The sequence below is a fragment of the Mobula hypostoma genome, chromosome 4, assembly GCF_963921235.1.
Source record: "Mobula hypostoma chromosome 4, sMobHyp1.1, whole genome shotgun sequence".
Taxonomy (NCBI): Eukaryota; Metazoa; Chordata; class Chondrichthyes; order Myliobatiformes; family Myliobatidae; genus Mobula; species Mobula hypostoma.
In genome coordinates this window covers 88,672,402-88,695,208 of record NC_086100.1, presented here as the reverse complement: position 1 = coordinate 88,695,208, position 22,807 = coordinate 88,672,402, and the positions used below count along the sequence as shown (strand labels likewise).

The 22,807-nt window shown below is 45.7% G+C and overlaps 1 protein-coding gene across 1 annotated transcript in view; it reads left to right on the top strand.

Moving 5' to 3' along the window:
• Positions 1–22,807, top strand: part of ankmy1 (ankyrin repeat and MYND domain containing 1) — a 187,425-nt gene that overhangs the window by 96,221 nt on the left and 68,397 nt on the right. The window contains exons 11-12 of the mRNA XM_063044988.1: positions 3,378–3,543; positions 7,686–7,857. Of these exons, the coding sequence (XP_062901058.1) occupies positions 3,378–3,543; positions 7,686–7,857 (338 nt within the window). The remainder of the gene's footprint in view (positions 1–3,377; positions 3,544–7,685; positions 7,858–22,807) is intronic.

The window sequence follows — 22,807 nt, the reverse complement described above, 5'->3', positions numbered from 1 at the left end:
AGATAACAAAGTTGGATTAAAACGCTAGAATTTGTTTATTTGGGAGACACTCAGAAGATTTAAAGATAAAAACACAGGAGCATGATCTGAAACAGCAATTTCTTTATATTCACAGGATCAAACCAATGGAATCATTTGACTATCAACAAAAAAAAGTAATCAATCCTGGAATACGTATGATGAACATGAGAAAAAAATGAGTACTGTTTATCTGTTGGATGCAAAAAGTGCCAAACATCAACAATATCTTATTTCATTAGAAAAGATTGGATAAAGGAGGCAGATCTACTAAAAGCCAATCATTTAAAAGATGAGCCACCTAAAACAGGGTCTAAATAACAGTTGAAGTCACCTCCTAAAACCAGAGAGTACAGACTTAAATCTGGTAAAAGCGAAAAAAAGCGTTCAAAAAACCCTGGATCATCTATATTTGGGACATACAAATTAACAAAAACCATTAATTTATTATCTAATTACCCTGACACTATAACAAAACGCCCATTGGTATCAGATACTACATTATGTTGAACGAAAGCAACTAAATTGTCTATAAGGATTGACCCTCCTCTGGCCTTAGCCTGAAAGGAGGAATGAAACTATAAGTCCTTCCAATGGCTGAAAAGATGTAAATTATCACATATATGAACATGTGTTTCTTGTAAAAAAAAAAATTGAGACAATCAATTTCTTAATATAATTAAATATCTTATGTTTCACAGGATGGTTTAATCCTTTCACATTAAAACTAAGTAAATTAATAGTATGGTCCATTTTAAATATTGCTTAAAGGAGTGGTTAGAATAAAAACCACTGGAATGTATATTACATCCAAAAAATGAGCTTTAAGATAAAATAATCAAACAACAAATGAAGCTAAGAGAATCAAACAGCTGATAGAAAAGTAGAAACCCAAGCCCACCTCCCACCCAAAGAAAGAAAGTCGACCAAAAGGCCGTCAACAGCTAAACCTATCAACATTACCCTCCCAAAACAGTCTACTGGCTGAGCTCCAAAAAAAATTCAAGGCTAACTGCATTCCAACAAGACACAACAAAAAACAGAGCAAAATTAAACTTATTAAAAGAAGCCTCATGAAAAACATATTGTACAAAATCTTAAAAAGAACTAAGAAAATTCAGAACATATTAACTTGGAAAGTATTAACTTAATGAAAACTTAATGATGTTAAGACCTTAATTTTCTAAGCAAAGAAATAAAATTCCAAAAAAATTAGATACGAAGGTATACCAAAAGTAAAAAAAAATTGTTCACAAAAGAAAATAATGAACAGTTAGACTGCTGATTCTAAAAAAAAAGGATCCATCAGGCAGACGCAACATAGATTTATGTAGGGAATTATTGAACAGTTAAACTTATGATACTGATTCGGAAATTTAAAAATCCTGCACTTCTTGAGTCGAATGGAACCATTTCTGAGAGCCATTTTTCAAAATGATTCTAAGATGAGCAGGGTAGCGAAGAGAGGGTTTAAAACCTTTATTATACAACTCCAACATAACCTTTTTAAATTTGAAGCGTTCATTCAACACCTCGGGTAAAAAATCCTCCACAATTCTGATCTTCTGGCCTTCATAATCAATCATACCTTTCCGACGAGATTCACGAATTAAAAGTTCCTTTGTTTGAAAGTCATGAAGACAGATTATCACTGAACAGAGTCGTTCTCCTGGAGGAGGTCTTGGTACTGGCGATCTATGAGCTCGATCTATTTTAGGTGGAGATTTTAAAATACTCGGAAATAAAGTTAGCCAAAAGGTTTGCGAAAAATTCCGAAGGCTGATTGCCTTCCATTAACTCTTTAAAACCCAGAATACGTAAATTATTTCTTCTGCTTCTATTTTCTAAGTCGATAATCTTCTGTCTTAATTTTTCATTAACCTTTGACTGTTATCACAGATCTTTTCCAGCACATCAATCTTCGCATCCAACATCATTAAAGTGACTTCATCCTCTTTTATCCATTTATCGTGTTGACAAGTTTTTTGAATAGAATCCAATTTTACATCCATTCATTTAAATTCAGCGCTGAGTTGCCAGAATTTCTGCTGGAACTCCTCCGAAAGTTCATTTTTATGCTTCGGAAGTGTCTCCATAATAGATTCCAAAGTTATAGGAGGGTCCTCTTCTTTTTTAGTAGCTTTGGCATGACTTTGCTTTTAAAAGTAAGTTTTCAAAATAAGTTGGAAACAGTAAATTAAGTAGAGTAGGAGCAACTATAAAAACGCTGCTACTCCATCAACAGCCAGTAGGTTTCTTGCCACTTTTTAATGCAATATTTATGCATAGCAAATTCCTGCACACATCACAATAATATAATGAAACTCTGATAACCTTCTGAGCGATAGTTTGGAATTCCTGATGGTTCAGCATCTGGTTCACCAGGTAATGTTCGCTGTGTTCCCCTTCTGTTCACCAGACCCCGTTTTCTGCACTCCCTTCCCACTCACTGAGTCCCAGTTCCTGCACTCCACTTAAACTTAACTGATTTGCTAGAAAATTTAGTATAATACTGCATAACACCAATAACTAAATCAAAAGTGTATTTTTGGGTATTAATGACATCAATAGATCAGCAAATCTGCTGGTTTAATATCAAATTGCATACAAACACAAAGTAAGTGTTGGAAGCTTTTAGCAGGTTATGGGTGGCACCTGAGAAAGGAGAAACAGATTTAATGTTTCAGACTGAAGGCTCTTCATCAGAGCTCGGTGTTACCATGAAGTTACTGTGGCCTGAATTTTAAGCAGAATGTTTGTAATAATGTTCATTGAGGATAAATATTGGCCAAAACACTGGGAAAAACTTCCACAATCTGTATCAAATAGTCCATTGAGGTCAGAAAAGCCTTTGTTTAAAGTCTTATTAGAATGACAGCATCACTGACAGCTGGATTACCTGCTCCACGCACTGAACTGACTTTCAGGTCTTACCTGAGATGCAGATGACATCTGCTAGTATTCCCCCACCTCCGGGGGCAGTTGATCCTGCACCTTCATCTCCCTTTGTGTAAACCTTTCCAACATAAATGGCCTGGTCGCTTCACTCAGTTTGAGTCTTTGTCCTCTGTGGATTGCAGGGGCTTATTCAGGCAGTGATGGAGAGCTGCCAGAACGTCCAGTCACAGGGGAGCTGGTGGAGTACAGCTGCTTCACTTCACCACTCAGCTTGCAAACAGGGCGGCCAGCTGAGGGAGGATAAGGTGGAATGAGCAGTTACTGACTGCCTGGTGTTCTGGGTGGGAATGAAAGTTGGAAGCAACATACACAGTCCTGCTCGAGGTAATTTGATGCCAAAATACAAGAGTATATTAAGTTCATTTAGGTGAAACTGTGCATCCTGATCTTCTTGTATGCAGGATAAGAGAATAGCAGAGACGCCTTACCATGCCCTTTCGCCTGAAGAGCGAGAGGTCTACAACGCCCGTCGCTTCCTCCTCAACTTTTTGGGCAAGCCATTCCGAACGGCCGCCATCGACAAGGAACGGAAGCGGTTTGACACCATCATCCAGCAGAACATCCGAAGTAAGGAGTGGCCTTGGCCTTCTACCCTCCAGCTTTGCTCCCCTCACCTGAGCTTCCCACTGGGGCGTCTCAGCTGCTGCCAATGAGGGCCAGAGCTGGGAGTCCCAAGACACAAAGCCTGGGCTTTGATTCTGGTGGGAGGGTCGTGACTATAGCTCTCTGGGTAGACACGTGCTCTGAGCCCGTACTCGATGGAGTTCCGATGAGTGGGAACCTCACTGAAAGGCCTGGATAGGATGAATGTGAAGAGGATGTTTCCATGAGTAGGAAGATCTAGAATCTGAGGGCAAAGCCTCACTATAAAGGGCATCCTTTTGGAATTGAGATAGGGAGGAATTTATTCAGCCAGGAGGTGGTGAATCTGTTGAATTCTTTACCATAGAGTACAGTGGAAGCCAAGTCATTGGGTGTATTCAAGGCAGAGATTGATTGGTTCTTGATTAGGAGAGGGGTAGGGGTTACAGGGAGAGGACGGGGAATGGGGTTGAGGGAAGATAAATCAGCCATGATTGGATAGTGGAGCAGACTTATGCTGAATGGTCTAAATCTGCCCTTGTACCTTATAGTCCCAAACATCAAAGATTCCATGTCTTCTCTATAGTTCTCATTGGGAGAATACAGGGAGGGGTGGAATTTATCCCTGGCATAGGGAAAAAGTTGGGTTCTTGTAAGGAAATCGCTTTTCTCCCCGTTCTGTCACGGTTCACTGACGAGGTAGATGTACTGTAAATATACAGTACCATGGGCAGATGTCCAAGTTGAACTTCTGAAAGCTGCTACAACAGGCTGGAATTCAGCTGTTCGAGCAGCATCTGTGGATCTATGCAGGGCGAGGGATTAGGAGTTGTTGATGGTTTGGGTCAAAACACTACATCAGGACTGGGAGTGGAGAGGACTGACAGCGGGGATAACAAGTTTAGTAGTGTGACTGGAGCCCAAGGTGATTGGTGGATGGAGAAGCAGTGAAATGTGACCGACAGGTTGAGTGATAGAACAGCGATGCAGTTGGGGATGGAGGCAAATGATGCTGCTTATAGTTCTAGAGCTGCATAATCCAGAAATGGGACTTCAGCCTGCTGTCTGCACTGACCCTTTCCCACAAAACTCCCTTTTATTCTCTCACCATTCACCTCTCACCATCACACCAGAGATGATTCACAGTGACCAGTTAACCCACATCTTTGTGATGTGGAAGGGAACTCATGCTTAGCGTAGAAGATACTGTAGCTGGGTGTGAGTGTGAGCATGCTGTTCCTAGATTGGGTATCAGATCTTGTGCATTCTGATCAGTTTCGAGATGTGGCTTAGATCCACAAAAGAAGACGGCCAGATCAGATGTCTTGAGAGGTCCAAGATCAAGCAACACACATCAGGTTCCTCCCTCTTAGAGATCTGTGCAAAGGAGTTTATAGCTTTATAGGAAATCACAGGACATCACTGATTTGAGGTGACCCACTTCATCAGTTTCTACAAAACTTTCAATCTCCTGCAGGGAACCAGAAGCTGTGAGAGTACAATGATAATCCAGATATGCTCTGCAGCTCCAAGATCCAGAAAGTCTAGTCCTGTCTAAATGAGAGTTGGGGAAGTCAAGTTTGTCCTGTCCTGTTCAAGTGAGCTCTTCATCACTAAGTGACATTATTCTGGTGGTTGTTCATGATCTGGAGAACTCGTGCGTCCCTGTTCACCATTACTTAGATTAAACCAGGTTTGAAGAGATCCCAAAGTCCACTTTGAAAGGATCAGTCCAAATTGGAATGCTTTTCCACTTTTTTCCCCTCAGCTCGAAACTATATTACCCTTTTTGTGTCCATCCATTTTCCCCTTGAAAATTGTTGTTAATTTTGTAGCCACAAAATTAACTTTGTATGACTGTAAATGTAGAATAAGTAAAACTCGTTGCATAAAATATGCCCTTCAATGCCCCTCAATTATTATAAATTTGCCTCAAGGCCTTGTAGGCAGGAGGAACAGTCTCCGTATTTGCTGTATGAGAACAACACAGTGACACCGCAAGTTGAGCAGCTGCCCGGGTTCGATCCTGTCCTCGGGTGCTGTCAGCACATCCTCCCTGTGACTGCTGCGATTCCCCTAGCTGCTTTTGGTGCCTCTCACATCCCAAAGAGGTGTGGGTTGTTAAGTTAATGGCTGTTATATATTATCTACAACACGTAGCTGAGTGGTGGGGTTTGAGGGGGATTAATGCAAATGTTGGAAGAATAATGGAGGATTAATGTAAGCAGCTGGTTGATTGTCAACAAAGATTCAGTAGGTGAAAGTCCTGTTTCCACCTCTTATGTAACACATTATCATTTTGACTGCTTCAAGTTTTCCACTCCTACCTGAGAACTACTGCATCCCCTCTGATCTCTATACGGGAGGGTGAACCCATGAAAAGCACCTGGCTCCAGATGGGGTACCTAGCCAAGTGCTGAGGACCTGTAGTAATCAACTGGCAGGAGTGTTCACTGAGACCTTTATCCTCTCGCTTCAGCTGTCTGAGGTACCCACCTGCTTCAATTATACCAGTGTCCATGAAAAGCTTCATAACCTGCCTCAATGACTAGCCTCAGTAGCAGTTAAATCTACACTGATGACATGTTTTGAGAGGATGTGATAAAATATATCAACTCCTGCCTGAGAAGTGACTTAGAAAGGCTAATTGGAAAATATCTTCATATGAACAGGCGTAAGAAAATGGGTCAAATGGCTGTTACCCTTGTTTAAAGATTCAGTGAAATTTAATTGGTTTTGGGAAACTCCTCTAATTGACCGATAGCTATAAAAAAAATGGTTCTGCTAAAACTGACCTTATTTGTACACTGCCTGTCTCAGTTAAAAAAAATAGGGGGACAGGTGAGTTGTAAGTGTTGAAAGATTCCAGATGAACAGTGGCAAAAGAGTGGAGACGCCAACACACAGCCCGTTTGATCCTAAATGGTCGCTGATATGACTCCATACTATCTGCTACAGTTCGGGATAGGCACAAGGGATTGAGAACAAGACACTAACTGCAAGAGATTTCACTTGCAAAGTAATTTTGTTCCCATTAGATAGGAGATTATTTCTCTATTAGAGCCTTCTTGTTCATCAAGTGACACAAGTGTCTGATTGCCTGTTCGGCTGTAAGCAGGCATCACAGGCTCCCAGTCCACTGTTCACGTGCTCAGCTGCAACAGCTCCCTCACAATTGATCTGGAGCATTGTGCATCCTCATTCGGGGCTATGGCCGAACGGTTTTGCTTTTCAACTCTTTTACTACAATCCATACACTTAGAAATTGGTAGAATTCCCACTCATGGTGTGGCATGGGGAGCCTATACATGTTTTTTCCATCACCTTATCTATTGGAAATTCTAGCTTCGCTATTGTGAGCAGAGTGGAAGAGAGGTGAGAAAATTGTCCCAGAGAGCACTTTGCACAAAAGGTGTATACGCATTAGTTGATCGACACTTGTATCCCTTGGCCAACACCAAAAAAACCAGAAATTTTATTGTATATTTCAGTTCTAAGATCTAAAGTTAGTAGAATGCCATAGTCATATAGATCGCCCAGAAATAGACCCTTCAGCCCATCAAATCAATGCTAAGCATCAACCACCCATTTACACTAATACTGAACCCATTTTTTTTTCCACATCCACTGATTCTATCATTCATCTACACACGAGGGGCAAGTTACAGCAGCAAATTCACCTACAGGCTCCAACCTTTATGGGGCGTAGGGGGAAACAGACACCCACAGGAAAGCTATGCAGTCGGATAGAGAAAGTGCAAACTCCACTGAGACAGCAGAGGTCTGGGTTGCTGGAGCTGCAAGGCAGTGGCTCTACCGGCTGCAACACATTGTTGCTCTTGATAGTAATAAAATAGAGATAGGATGGGTTGTAAGAGGAAGAAATGTTAAAGAGCAGGGAAAACTGCATGGTACCCCATTAGTATACCATCCAGAAACGTGAAACGTGGGAGCAGAATACAAAGATAAACTTGGAGTTTGGTCATAAGTTAATTTTGGAAACTAGAGTTAAGCACTAATAGAGCATGTTTTAGAGGGAGGAGCTTTGGTTTAAGAATAATCTTTAGGTTTTGGGACTGTGATGAATACCTTTCCATTCCCCGTTGTAAAGCGTTTGTTTTTCACAGCCCGAGCACCTGGGACTTTATCTCAGCTCACCGAATCAGAGGTACTTACCTACGCTGACGTTAGTCTAACAGCCCAGGCTATCTTTGAGCAACATGCTCAGAAGGTCGATGAAACTCTCCCTTCAACAGCAACCTCGGAAAAGAAGAGGAAGGCTGAAGACAGAGGTTACAGGTGAGAAATGCTGGATGAAGAATTTTTTTTTAAGCAGGTGCAAGATAGTCAGGCATCTCAAAAAAAACATAGTACAGGAGAGCTTTGATGAGCTGACATGCTCATGACTTTAGAGGGGTAATGACTGGCCGATTTCCTAGATTGTTTGATGTTATTCATATCAATACCTCAAAAGGCTTTAATTTACTTCATTTAGATATTACCGAGTGTGATGTTGTTTCCAGTAAGTTAGGTTGAGAGTGAACCAGTGAGTGGAAAGGGAACATATGAACTGTGTAAGATAGATGCCGATCTATTGAGACTTGCATATATTCAGGAAGCAAGATAGCGGATATTTTTGTACTGAATGAGCAATGGACAAGGATTTGTTGTGCAGAATGAGCAGGGATCTGTGTAAAGAGTGACCAAGCAACACCACCAAGGGGCAAGGGCTAAGTGAAGAGAAGCAGTGAACTCCATTCTGAAGGATGCAGTCAGAACGATTCTGTATAAACGCCCACAGGTCCGGTGATCTTTACCTTTCATTATTTAGGCATTCGTGCTGACCTGTGGAAGCACTTTTGATGTTAGTTGATTGATAGCGAGTTATTATTGAGACATGTTCTGAGATATGGTGGAAAGCTTTCGTTTCCCAAGCCATGCAGACCGATTATGCCATACATAATTATATTACGGTAGAAAACAGAATGCAAAATATATTGTAGCCATTACAGAGAAAGTGCAGTGCAAGTAAACAAATAAAGAGCAAAAAACTACTCATTTTTATTTTTACAAACCTTTTTATTGTAGGTCAGACTGTAGAAAGTTGTTAATTGTTATCAACCAGACAGGATTTCCAACCTTTGGTTTTATTATTACTTCATGATGTTCAAGTTTACTCATTTCCCCTGACCCAGGTATGCTGGAATAATATTGTACCTGATCTGAGTTACCAGATGCCCCCACATTTTACATTTGAAAAAAAAACACGTCTGTTTAATGGACAGAAACTTGGGCAAAAACCTATTGGATCGAGTTTGCAAGCCTTGTCATATCATGTTAAGTGTTCTGGCCACATTTCTGTTCTAGCCTGTGGCTGGTGGGATTAAAATGTAACCTGACTGATGTTTTTGATGAAAAGCTTGATGCTGTTTGTCCTGCTTTCACTTTATGAGGATATCTGAGGAGTGCAGACAGTGTGACTGGATATTCACCCCTGAGGTGAGAGAGAGGTACAGAGCATGGGTCTGGCTGAGTAGTCGTTGCCAGTAGGAATCTGCTAGCATCACTAAAGCAACTATAGTATCTCCAGCAAAGAAAACTAACAGCTAGAATTGGCAGGAATCCACAGAGCGTGGATATTTTCTTTATCTTCAGGATTGCTGACAAGAATAATAAATGCTGCCAACCTATTTGCCTTGACAAGTTAGTAGTGAGCCATCTTGGAGTCACTGAGATATACGGTGCAGAAAGAGGTCCTTTGACTCATTGAGTCCTATGCCAACCAGCAAGTACCTTTTCCAGTAATTCTAGCCACGTCCTCCCCACATTCCCATCAACTGTCCCCAGACTAGAGGATTCTCACCTGCACACAAGGAGCAATTGGCAATTAAACAATTAAACTATCAGCTTGCAAGTCTTTGCAATATGGGAGGAAACCAGAGCACCCGGGGAAACCCAGGGTGAATGTGCAAACTACAGGCAGACAGTATCAGACATCAGGATTGAACCTGGGTCACTGAAGCTACAAGGCAGTAGCAATTCTAGCTGTGCCTCTCTTCTTGAATGCACTTTACAGCAGTGTTGTACAGGGAGTACCTGGAACTAGCCCAGCAATAAGGAATAAATGCTGTTTGATAGCACTGGTGTGCAGGAATTAGATGGTTTTGATTTGTTGTAACTACACTAGAACATCTTTGCTATTGATATGTATAGTTCTGGAATATAGTCTTATTCTCCGGCCCCATAACCTTGCCAGTTGTTCCTGATCACTGGAGGTGAATCAAATTGTCTGAAGACTGGCTTCAGTGATGGTGGGAAGTTCAGGAGGGAACTGAGGTGGATTATCTATTTAGTGCAGCTGGTTGAGAATGTTTCGGTCTTTCATGCTTACCTATCTACTGGACTCCATCATCAATGATGTTCTCAAAGTTCCTCAGAATCAGAGGCAACTTACTTCCACTTTTGTGTTTTTGATTGAATTGGAGGGAAGCTGAGAGGTAGTGAGCTCCTTCTGCCTCTAACATAAGCTACTTGCTACTACTACTATGTCGACTCAGGCCTAGGGGGCCGGCGTCGGGCAAAAGCTAGTGGTCCTAATCTTTGAAGATCTCAGTACCATCCTGAATTTTTCCTTCTTCACTTTGAGTAATCCAGGATCACATATTCCCAGGAAATATTGCATCTTTCCCAGAAGGCTTTGAGCACATCTCTGAAACTTTACCAATCTACCTGGTATTATCTTACTGTGATAGAATTTGGAATAGAGCATTCTGCTGTTGGCTATTTAATTGTTCATCACCATTCACAACCAAATGAGATAATTGTGCAGAATTTTGATCTGGGATTGCTTAGCTCTCTCTATTACATGCTGGTTTTGCTGTCTAGCACACATGTAGTGATGTATTGCTGTTTGTTAGGTTGGCAAATAATCCTCTTAAGGTACATTTGGGCTTTACCCAGCATGCTGTTCTTCACTCCTTGAACCACAGTTGACTATGACTTGATGGTTATGGCAGAGTGAGGAATATGCCTATTCATGAGTTTACACATTGTGCTGGTGTGTTTTCCTACTGTACCTGATGCTACTTAGTGTCCTGTGGCTGCTCAACATTGAGCTTTTGTATCTGTTGAGTCTACCCTATTTAGCACAATTGTAGAGCCACAGAGCACAATGAAGAATTACCTCAGAATGAAGACCAGACTTTGGATCCACAAGGATTGTGGAATCATCATGGTGATCCATGCCATAATGGCTATCATCAATAAAGTAGAAACAAGAGAAAATCTGCAGATGCTGGAAATCCAAGCAACGCGCACAAAAATTGCTGGAGGAAGTCAGCAAGTCAGGCAGCATCTATGGAAGAGAATACAGTTGATGTTTCAGGCCTTCGGCAGGACTGGAGAAAAGAGATGAGAAGTCAGACTAAGAAGCTGGGGGAAGGAGAGGAAGAAGCATAAGGTAGTAGGTGATAGATGAAACTGGGGGGTGAAGTAAAGAGCTGGGAAGTCAATTGGTGAAAGATTTAAAGCACTGGAGAAGGAGGAATCTGTTGGGAGAGGACAGAAGGCCATGGAAAAAAGGGAAGGGGGAGGAGCACCAGAGGGAGGTGATGAACAGGTAAGGAGATAAGATGAGAAATGGGAATGGTGAAGTGGGGGGGGGGAGAGTGTGGGCGATTACCAGAATTTTGAGAAGTCGATGTTTATGCCATCAGGCTGCAGGCTGCCCAGACTGAATATAAGGTGTTGCTCCACCTACATGAATATGGTCTCATAGCAGCAGTAGAGGAGGCCATGGACTGAATTGAAATGGGTGACCACTGGGAGATCCCACTTTTTCTGGCGGATGGAGTGTAGGTGCTCAGTGAAACAGTCTCAATCTATATTAGGTCTCAGTGATATACAGGAGGCCACACCAGGAGCACTGGATACATATATGACCCCACCAGTCTCACAGGTCGCCTCACCTGGAAGGACTGTCTGGGGCCCTGAAAGTTAGTGAGGGAGGTGGTGTGGGGCCAGGTGCTCCATTTACCAGAAAATATGAGATCAATTCTCCTTCCCATTTCCATTCTGACATGTCAGTCCATGGCCTCCTCTACTGCTATGATAAGGCCCACACTCAGGTTAGAGGAACAATACCTTTTATTCTGTCTGGCTAAGCTCCAACCTGATGGCACGAACATCGATTTCTCTAACTTCCAGTAATTGCCCCCAACCCTCTCTTTCACCATACCTCATTCCCATTTCCCTCCCTCACCTTATCTCCTTATCACCCCCCTCTGGTGCTCCTCCCTTTCCCTTTCTGTCCTCTGTCCTCTCCTATCAGATTCCCCCTTCTCCAGCCCTGAATATCTTGCACCAATTGACTTCCCAGCTCTTTAATTCACCCCTTCCCTTCTCCCAGTTTCACCTATCACCTACCACCTTGTACTTTGTCCTCCCCTCCCCGCCCCACCCACCTTCTTACTCTGACTTCTCACCTCTTCCAGTCCTGATGAAGGGTCTCGGCCCACAACATCAACTTTTTACTCTTTTCCATAGAGGCTGCCTGGCCCACTGAATCCCTCCAGCATTTTGTGTGTATTAGATCAACAAAGTGTGGGTTTATACTTCACTGAATACCACCCACAACCCAGAACACAGGCAGCTTGTACAGTATTGATGTTAAAACATTCATGATGAGCACTGAAGCTCACTATGCAGAGAGCAATCTGTGTCCTTGTCACTTACACTTGTTCAATGAGGAGAACCGTTTTGTCGGCTGAAAGAATAAAGAAGGTAATAATCAGAAAGAAGTTTCCTTGCCATGTTAACCAGAGGTCCCCGCTATTAAGAGGAGGCAGAGTGGTACAGCTGGTAGAGACGTTACCTGCAGTGGGTTCAATCCTGACTTTTCTGAATGGAGTTTGCACCTTCTCTGTATTTCTATCAGATTCAGATTTGCTGTCATTTGCACGTATAATGTGAAATTGGTTGCTTTGTGACTGCAGTACAATGCAAAGACAAAAGTGCTATGTTACAAAGATATATAGTGGAATTAAAAAAGGAATAATAGGTTTGTGTTCTTAGATTGTTCACAAATCTGACGGCAGAAGGGAAGAAGCAGTATCTGAATTATTGAGTTTGTTCTTCAGGCTTCTATACCTCCTGCTTAGCCCACTGCCCTACGCTCTCTGCACTCTACACTGTGCAGCTAGGCACAGCTCAAACACCAGCTATAAATTCACTGATGACACCACAGTTGTTGGTAGAATCTGAGATGGCAAAGAGGAAGCGTAAAGGAGCGAGATGGATACGCTGGTGGAATGCTGCTGCAACAACAACTTCATGCACAACCCCAGCAAGATCAAGGAGTTTATTGTGAACGTGAAGTAGGGGAAACTGTGAGAACGCCCACACTAGTCCTCATGGGGGGGGGGGGTCAGTGGTAAGAAGGGTGAGCAGCTTCTCAGAGCATCTATCCTGGGCCCATGCTTATTCAATCATGAATGCACACTAGTTATGAGTTTGAGGAGAATTGGTACGTCACCAAAGACTCCAGCAAATTTCTACAGATGTACTGTGAGGTGCATCCTGACTGGCTGGAACACTGCCTGTTATAGACATGCAATACCAATGCACAGGATCATAGGAGGCTCAGCCATCTCCAGTTCCTCACCATTGAGGATATCTTCAACAACTGGTGCCTCAGGAAGTTGGCATTCATCATTAAGGACCCTCACCACTCAGGAGATGCCGTCTTCTCACTGTTACCATTGGAGAGGAGGTACAGGAGCCTGAAGACCCACAATCAACGTTTTAAGATCAGCGTCTTCTCTGTCATCAGATTTCAGAATAATCCTTGAACACTACATCACTATTCCTCTCTTGCACCACTTATTCAATGTAACTTAAAGTATTGTTTTAAATGTCTTGCACTGTACTGCTGCCGCAAAACAAGAAATTTCATGATGTATGTCATCGATAATAATTCTGATTTGGATTCCCTGCACCCCCTACACCCTGTGAGTAGTAACGACAAGAGGGCATGTTCCAGATGGTGAGGCTCCAGTTTCCTCCCACATCCCAAGGATGTGCAAATGGGTGAATTATTTGTCCAGTGTATGGTGCCTTTGGTAGATTGGGGGATATTAGAATTTTGGGGAGTTGATGGGAATTCTGACTGGGATTAGTATATTGTCCGTAAAATTCCTTGGGAAGCTCACAGAGTAAACAGTATAATGGTAATATTGATTGCAAGTTAAATACAGGTATGCCCTGCTTTACGAAAGTTCGCTTTACGCCACTTCGCTTTTACGAAAGACCTACATTAATACCTCTCACAACACGCTGGAGGAACTCAGCAGGTTGGGCAGCATCCATGGAAATGATCAGTCAACATCTCCAATTGTCACCGAGACATCAACCGTCTCAACTTCACCACTCCTCTCTCCTGTTCCAACCTCACTCCCTCTGAACGCACTGCCCTCCACTCTCTCCGCACTAATCGCACCCTCACCGTCAAACCCACAGAGAGAGGTGGTGCTGCAGTAATCTGGCGGATGGCCTAATTGAGACCAAACAGCAGCTCTCTGACACCTCCTCTTACTTACCCCTGGAACAGGACCCCACCAAAAAACATCAAGCCATTGTCTCCCGTACCATCATCGCCCTTACCAACTCCAGAGACCTCCCATCCTCAGCCACTAAGCTCATAATTCCCACACGCCGTACTGCTCTGCTTTACCTTCTCCCCAAGATCCACAAGCCTGACTGCCCCGGTAGACCCATAGTTTCTGCCTGCTCCTGCCCCACCAAGCTTGTATCTGCCTACCTGGACTCCATCTTGTCACCCATAGTTCAGTCCCTCCCTACCAACATCCGGGATGCATCCCATACCCTCCACCTCTTCAATAACTTCCAGTTCCCCGGTCCCAACTGCTTCATTTTCACTATGGATGTCCAATCCTTATACACCTCCATTCCCCATCAAGAAGGCCTCAAAGCCCTCCGCTACTTTCTGGACAATAGACTTCACCAGTTCCCCACCACCACTACCCTCCTCCGGTTGGCAGAACTGGTTCTCACACCTAATAACTTCTCTTTTGGCTCTTCCCACTTTCTTCAGACTAAGGGTATAGCTATGGGCGCTCGCATGGGCCCCAGCTATGCCTGCCTCTTTGTTGGTTATGTGGAACAGTCTGTGCTCCAAACCTATTCTGATACTGCTCCCCAACTTTTCCTTCGCTACATTGATGACTACATGGGTGCTGCTTCCTGCACCCATGCTGAGCTCGTCAATTTCATCGACTTTACTTCAAACTTCCACCCAGCCCTCAAATTTACTTGGTCTATCTCGGACTCTTCTCTCCCCTTTCTTGATCTCTCGATTTCCATCTCTGGAGGGAGACTATCCACTGACATCTTCTACAAGCCCACAGACTCTCATAAGTACCTCGACTATACCTCTTCCCGCCCTGCCACATGCAAAAATGCCATTCCCTATTCCCAGTTCCTCCGTCTCCGCCGCAGCTGCTCCCAAGATGAGGCTTTCCGTTCCAGGACATCTTAAATGTCCTCTTTCATTAGGGATCGTGGTTTCCCTTCTGCCGTCATCAATGATGCCCTCACCCGCATCTCCTCCACTTCCCGCACTTCAGCCCTCGCCCCATCCTCCCGCCACCACAACAGGGACAGAGTTCCCCTTGTCCTCACCTACCACCCCACCAGTCTCCGGATCCAGCACATTATCCTCCGCAACTTCTGCCACCTTCAACAGGACCCCTCAACTAAGCACATCTTTCCCTCTCCACCCCTCTCCGCCTTCCGCAGGGATCATTCCCTCCGCGACTCCCTGGTCCACACGTCCCTCCCCATGGATCTCCCACCCGGCACTTATCCCAGTAAGCGTAAGTGCTACACCAGTCCCTATGCCTGCTCTCTTGCCACCATTTAGGGCACCAAACAGTCCTTCCAGGTGAGGCAACACTTCACTTGTGAGTCTGTTGGGGTCATCTATTGCATCCGGAGCTCCCGGTGTGGCCTCCTCTACATCGGTGAAACCCGACGCAGATTGGGAGACAGACAGGATCTCCCGGTTGCCACCCACTTCAACTCTGCTTCACATTCCCATTCATATATGTCCATACAAGGCCTCCTCTACTGCCATGATGAGGCTAAACTCAGGTTGGAGGAGCAACTCTTCGTATACCGTCTCGGTAGTCTCCAGTCCCTTGTTATGAACATTGAATTCTCCAACTTCCGGTAATTCCATCCCCCTCCCTTCCCCCATCCCAGTTTCACTCTGCCCCCTCCCCCAGCTGCCTATCACCTCCCTCATGGTTCTGCTTCCTTCTACTACCCATTGTGTTTCCCCTTTTCCTTCTTCACCTTTCCTGCCTATTACCTCCCAGCCTCCCCTCCCCCACCCCTTTATCTTTCCCCTTACTGGTTTTTCACCTGGAACCTACCAGCCTTCTCCTTCCCACCCTCCCCCCACCTTCTTTATAGGGCCTCTGCCCCCTCCCTCTTCAGTCCTGACGAAGGGTTCCGGCCCGAAACGTTGCCTGTTCATTTATACTTATACTTTCTACTTTATTGTCGCCAAACAATTGATACTGGAACCTACAATTATCATAGCGATATTTGATTCTGCGCTTCCCGCTCCCTGGATTACAAATCGATAGTAAATATTAAAAATTTAAATTATAAATCATAAATAAAATATAGAAAAATGGAAAGTAAGGTAGTGCAAAAAAACCGAGGCAGGTCCGGATATTTGGAGGGTACGGCCCAGATCCGGGTTAGGATCCGTTTAGCAGTCTTATCACAGTTGGAAAGAAGCTGTTCCCAAATCTGGACGTACGAGTCTTCAAGCTCCTGAGCCTTCTCCCGGAGGGAAGAGGGATGAAAAGTGTGTTGGCTGGGTGGGTCGTGTCCTTGATTATCCTGGCTGTTTCCACAGATGCTGCCCGACCTGCTGAGTTCCTCCAGCGTGTTGTGAGTGTTGCTTTGACCCCAGCATCTGCAGAGTATTTTGTGCTTACATTAGTACCAGTTTTTGCTAACCGAAAGAAATCCGAAGAGGATTTTTGCTTTTACGAAAAAAGGCAAAAAGCGAAAATAGCATTCAGTGTTTGTTTTGCAGCAAGCCATTGTAGAGTCAGTGTGCACACTGAGCAGTGAGAGTGGCGCCACCAAGCGCCTTCTCCGGGAACTGCACTCAGCATCAAGCTGCCAGAGCTTTGAACTGTGTCTGTGAGCATCTGTGCTTTAGCTCCACTTATTTTGTGCATCCATTATGTGTCTTAAGGTATCAGAAAAGCCTAAGGGAGCTTGTAAGGGTGTTACGCTTGGCGTAAGACTGGATGCAATTAAGCGTTTCAATCGTGGTGAATGAAATAATAATATTGTGCGCACGTTGAACTTGCCTGCATCCACCATTCGTACTATTTACACGCATAGAGAAAGAATCTTGAAAGCTGCCAACGTTACTTTTGGTTCTGCTAGTAGTAAAGTGGTCTCTTTTAGTCAGCATCCAGTAATGGATAAAATGGAAAGTCTATTGCTTGAGTGGATTGATGGGTGTACACAGCACGGTGTTCCAATTCTGGTAAGTGAAACTACACTGTACATACATTATTTCTATTTTACTTAGGCTATGTATTTATCATATCATTCCTGTTTTTACTATATGTTAGTGTTATTTTAGGTTTGATGTGTTATTTGGTATGATTTGGTAGGTTACTTTTTGGGCCTGGGAACACTCAGAAACTTTTCCCATATAAATTAATGGTAAGTGCTTCTTTGCTTTACGCCATTTCGGCTTACGAAAGGTTTCATAGGAACTTTTGGATAGCGGGGAAACCTGTACGGTGCAATGCTGTAAGAGTAGATGGGCAATCTGAAGCAATGAGGTGACGCTCATGGAAGGATGAGGAATTAATGAAGATTGGTAAATGGGTGGACATGGGGGTCCAGAGGTCATGGTCCTGTTCTGTTCTGTATTTCTCTGTAACACCATGAGATTTCATGGAGTGTTGACTAAATGTTGAGGACACTAAGCGCTGTTCACTCCAGGCTATAACCGCTCAGCAGGGTCAGTGCTGGTTGGGACAAGGCATACCCAGGGATCGGGACAAAGAGCATGGAACATTATTGTAGAATACAATTCCGTGAGTGTGGCTGTCAGGTTATCATTTGATTAGTCTGTGAGAATATCTGCCCCAATGTAGACACCAATCCCCAGCTAATGCCAGTGTCATACAGCACAGAAATGGGTCCTCTAGCCCACCATGTCCATGCCAAATATTTACTCAAATTAGCTCCCTGATTCCTTGGTGATGCAGGTACTTGTGTTGATTTTTTAATGACATGAGAGTATCTGCCTCCACCATCTTTAGAGAGTCAACTAGGCTGGGAGAAAAAGTTTGAAATCTGCTTTTGATGCCTAGGTTGATCCGAACTGATCAACCTAGTAATCTTCCTTCTGGTGTAACGTAGTGGTAATGTTGAGGGGTAGTAGAGAGTAAAGAGATCATAAAGCAGATTTGCCGTTCTACAGATCAGAGAACTTGATAAATTTTCTGACTTTTGAACATCAACATTTCTTTGAAGAATCTTTACATCACCAGCAACCCGGCCTCAGTTCCACTGCTGTCTGTGAGGCCTTGTATGTTCTTCCTGTGACCCCGTGTGTTCCCTCTGGGTGTTCCAGTTTCCTCCCACATTCCAAAGGTTATTGGTCATGGGGATGTAACTGCATGGTACAGTTCATTAGGCTGTTTCTCTAAATAAAAATAAAAAATGAAATAAATCTCTGGCAGTATTAGTAAATAAGAAATCAATATCCTTTCTGCTTTCCCACTTGCACTGAATGATTTTCAATGCTTTATACCAACATCTGGCTCCTAATCAGACTCTAAGTGCTTTCGGAATTCAGTGTTCTGTTTTCTCTGAACTGATCACTAAATCTCTTGCTGCCTCCCATTTTTTTCTGCGTCACAGACCTTTTTGATGTTTAATTGAACAAATCTCTGCCCTTCAGCTTTGGGGTGGCTGATCAGAGTGGCTCATCAGTTACTGCTTTCCTGTGTCCTCCTCTGGATGGCTTACGTTTTTCTACCCTGGTCCAGCGGGAAAGCTTTTAGTACGTTATCGGGAAGGTACAGAGCAATTTGCACAGATGTGGAAAGAAAGCGTCCCCACTAAAGATTACCCTCACTGGGGGGAAGAAAGCACCATTGCTGACCATGAGGACCAAGAGTCAGGCCTAACGGAGTCATGGAGAGGGGAAAAACAGGGGCACTGGTCTTTCAGCCCAAAGGGCCTACACCAAACATCAGCCACCCATTTACACTAATCTTCCCCTCACCCATTCTGTTCTTCACACAACCCCATCAACTACCCACAGATCCTGCCACTCACCTATTGGCAACCTGCAGTGGCCAAGTTAATTCACCAACCGGCATGTCTTTCGAATGGAGGAAGAAACCAAAGCACACATGACCAGAGGCTGGACTTGGCAAACTCTACGCTGATAATGTCCGAGGTCAGGATCAAGCTCGGGTTACTGGAGCCAGAGGTAGTGAATCTATGAACCTTGCCACTATGCAGAGTGCTGGAATGTCTTTGTGCTTGTCCAGTCAGGGTGATGTCGGCCATTTGGTCACTGGTTGCTCAGAATCTCGGCCCCTCAATGACATTTGCAGACTATATCATGGAGCCAGCCTGCCCATCATTACGTCATCACGGCTCTGTTTTGCCATCATGGCTGCAGGTCCTTTGATCCCTTGAGTTGAGTATTGATGGAGGGCAAGAGGCAGCAGACACAAAAGTTGTTTTTTTCAGTCGGAATAAAGAACCCATTCCTCGGACAAAATATAGAGAAATTTGTTCACTTGATGGATTGTACGCGGTAGGAATTCTCTTAATGCAAAAGATATAGGAGCAGAATTAGGCTATTTGGCCCATCGAATCTGCTCTGCCGTTTCATCATGGCTGATCCAATTTTCCTCTCAGCCCCAATCTCCTGCTTTCTTTCCATATCCCTTTGTGCAATGACCAATCAAGAATCTATCAACCTTTTCCAGTTGTCTGTGGATGTACTGTGAATAACTCTGTTCAAGGCAATCAGGAACATACAATCAGACAGTGGGGCTCAGACAACTGCACCTTCCACTGTCCCTTCCATCACCCCCTTCCACTGTCACTTCCATCGCCCCCTTCCACTTTCCCTTCCATCACCCCCTTCCATTGTCCCTTCCATAACCCCCCTTCCACTGTCCCTTCCATAACCTCCCTTCCACTTTCCCTTCCACTGTCCCTTCCATAACCTCCTTTCCACTGTCCCTTCCATCACCCCCCTTCCACTGTCCCTTCCATCACCCCCCTTCCACTGTCCCTTCCATAACCCCCTTCCACTGTCCCTTCCATAACCTCCCTTCCACTTTCCCTTCCATCACCCCCTTCCACTGTCCCTTCCATAACCTCCCTTCCACTGTCCCTTCCATCACCCCCCTTCCACTGTCCCTTCCATCACCCCCTTCCACTGTCCCTTCCATCACCCCCTTCCACTGTCCCTTCCATCACCTGCCCCCACTGTCCCTTCCATCACATCCTTCCACTGTCTCTTCCATCACCCCCTCCCACTGTCCCTTCCATCACCCCTTCCACTGTCCCTTCCATCACCCCCTTCCACTGTCCCTTCCATCACCTCCTTCCACTGTCCCTTCCATCACCCCCTTCCACTGTCCCTTCCATCACCCCCCTTCCACTGTCCCTTCCATCACCCCCTTCCACTGTCCCTTCCATCACCCCCTTCCACTGGCCCTTCCATCACCTCCGTTCCACTGTCCCTTCCATCACCCCTTCCACTGTCCCTTCCATCACCTCCATTCCACTGTCTCTTCCATCACCCCCTTCCCCTGGCCCTTCCATCACCTCCATTCCACTGTCCCTTCCATCATCTCCATTCCACTGTCCTTTCCATCACCCAGTTCCACTGTCCCTTCCATCACCCCTTACACTGTCCCTTCCATCACCTCCATTCCACTGTCTCTTCCATCACCCCCCTCCACTGTCCCTTCCATCACCCCTTACACTGTCCCTTCCATCACCTCCATTCCACTGTCTCTTCCATCACCTCCATTCCACTGTCCCTTCCGTCACCCCTTCCACTGTCCCTTCCATCACCTGCCCCCACTGTCCCTTCCATCACCCCCTTCCACTGTCTCTTCCATCACCCCCTTCCACTGTCCCTTCCATCACCTCCATTCCACTGTCCCTTCCATCACCTCCATTCCACTGTCCCTTCCATCACCCCCTTCTACTGTCCCTTCCATCACCCCCTTCCACTACCCCTTCCATCACCCCTTCCACTGTCCCTTCCATCACCCCCTTTCACTGTCCCTTCCATCACCCCCCTTCCACTGCCCCTTCCATCACCCCCTTCCACTGTCTCTTCCAGCACCTCCATTCCACTGTCTCTTCCATCACCTGCCCCCACTGTCCCTTCCATCACCCCCTTCCACTGTCCCTTCCATTACCCGCTTCCACTGTCTCTTCCATAACCTCCCTTCCACTGTCCCTTCCATCACCCCTTCCACTGCCCCTTCCATAACCTCCCTTCCACTGTCCCTTCCATCACCTCCTCCACTGTCCCTTCCATCACCTCCATTCCACTGTCCCTTCCATCACCCCTTACACTGTCCCTTCCATCACCTCCCGCCACTGTCCCTTCCATCACCCGCTTCCACTGTCCCTTCCATCACCTCTTCCACTGTCCCTTCCATCACCCCTTCCACTGCCCCTTCCATCACCCCCTTCCACTGTCCCTTCCATCACCCCCTTCCACTGTCCCTTCCATCACCCCTTCCACTGTCCCTTCCATCACCTCCGTTCCACTGTCCCTTCCATCACCCTCTTCCACTGTCCCTTCCATCACCCCTTCCACTGTCCCTTCCATCACCCCCTTCCACTGTCCCTTCCATCACCCCCCTCCACTGTCCCTTCCATCACCCCCTTCCACTGTCCCTTCCATCACCCCTTCCACTGCCCCTTCCATAACCTCCCTTCCACTGTCCCTTCCATCACCTCCTCCACTGTCCCTTCCATCACACCCGTCCACTGTCCCTTCCATCACCCCCTTCCACTATCCCTTCCATCACCCCCCTCCACTGTCCCTTCCATCACCCCCCTTCCACTGTCCCTTCCATCACCCCCTTCCACTGTCCCTTCCATTACCCGCTTCCACTGTCTCTTCCATTACCTCCCTTCCACTGTCCCTTCCATCACCCCTTCCACTGCCCCTTCCATAACCTCCCTTCCACTGTCCATTTCATCACCCCTTCCACTGTCCCTTCCATCACCTCCATTCCACTGTCCCTTCCATCACCCCTTACACTGTCCCTTCCATCACCCCCTTCCACTGTCCCTTCCATCACCCCCTTCCACTGTCCCTTCCATCACCCCCTTCCACTGTCCCTTCCATCACCACCCTTCTATTGTCCCTTCTATCACCCCCTTCCACTGTCCCTTCCATCACCCCCTTCCACTGTCCCTTCCATCACCCCCTTCCACTGTCCCTTCCATCACCCCCTTCCACTGTCCCTTCCATCACCCCCCTTCTATTGTTCCTTCTATCACCCCCTTCCACTATCCCTTACATCACCTCCTTCCATTGTCCCTTCCATCACCTCCCCCTGCCACTGTCCCTTCCATCACATCCCCTTCCACTGTCCCTTCCATCACCTCCCGCCACTGTCCCTTCCATCACCCCCTTCCACTGTCCCTTCCATCACCTCTTCCACTGTCCCTTCCATCACCCCCGTCCACTGTCCCTTCCATCACCCCCTTCCACTGTCCCTTCCATCACCTCCTCCACTGTCCCTTCCATCACCCCCGTCCACTGTCCCTTCCATCACCCCCTTTCCACTGTCCCATCCATCACCTCCCTCTTGCACTGTCCCTTCCATCACCTCCCCTTCCACTGTCCCTTCCATCACCTCTGTTCCACTGTCCCTTCCATCACCCTCTTCCACTGTCCCTTCCATCACCCCTTCCACTGTCCCTTCCATCACTCCCTTCCACTGTCCCTTCCATCACCCCCCTCCACTGTCCCTTCCATCACCCCCTTCCACTGTCCCTTCCATCACCTCCATTCCACTGTCCCTTCCTTCACCTCCCTTCCACTGTCCCTTCCATCACCCCCTTCTACTGTCCCTTCCATCACCCCCTTCCACTACCCCTTCAATCACCCCTTCCACTG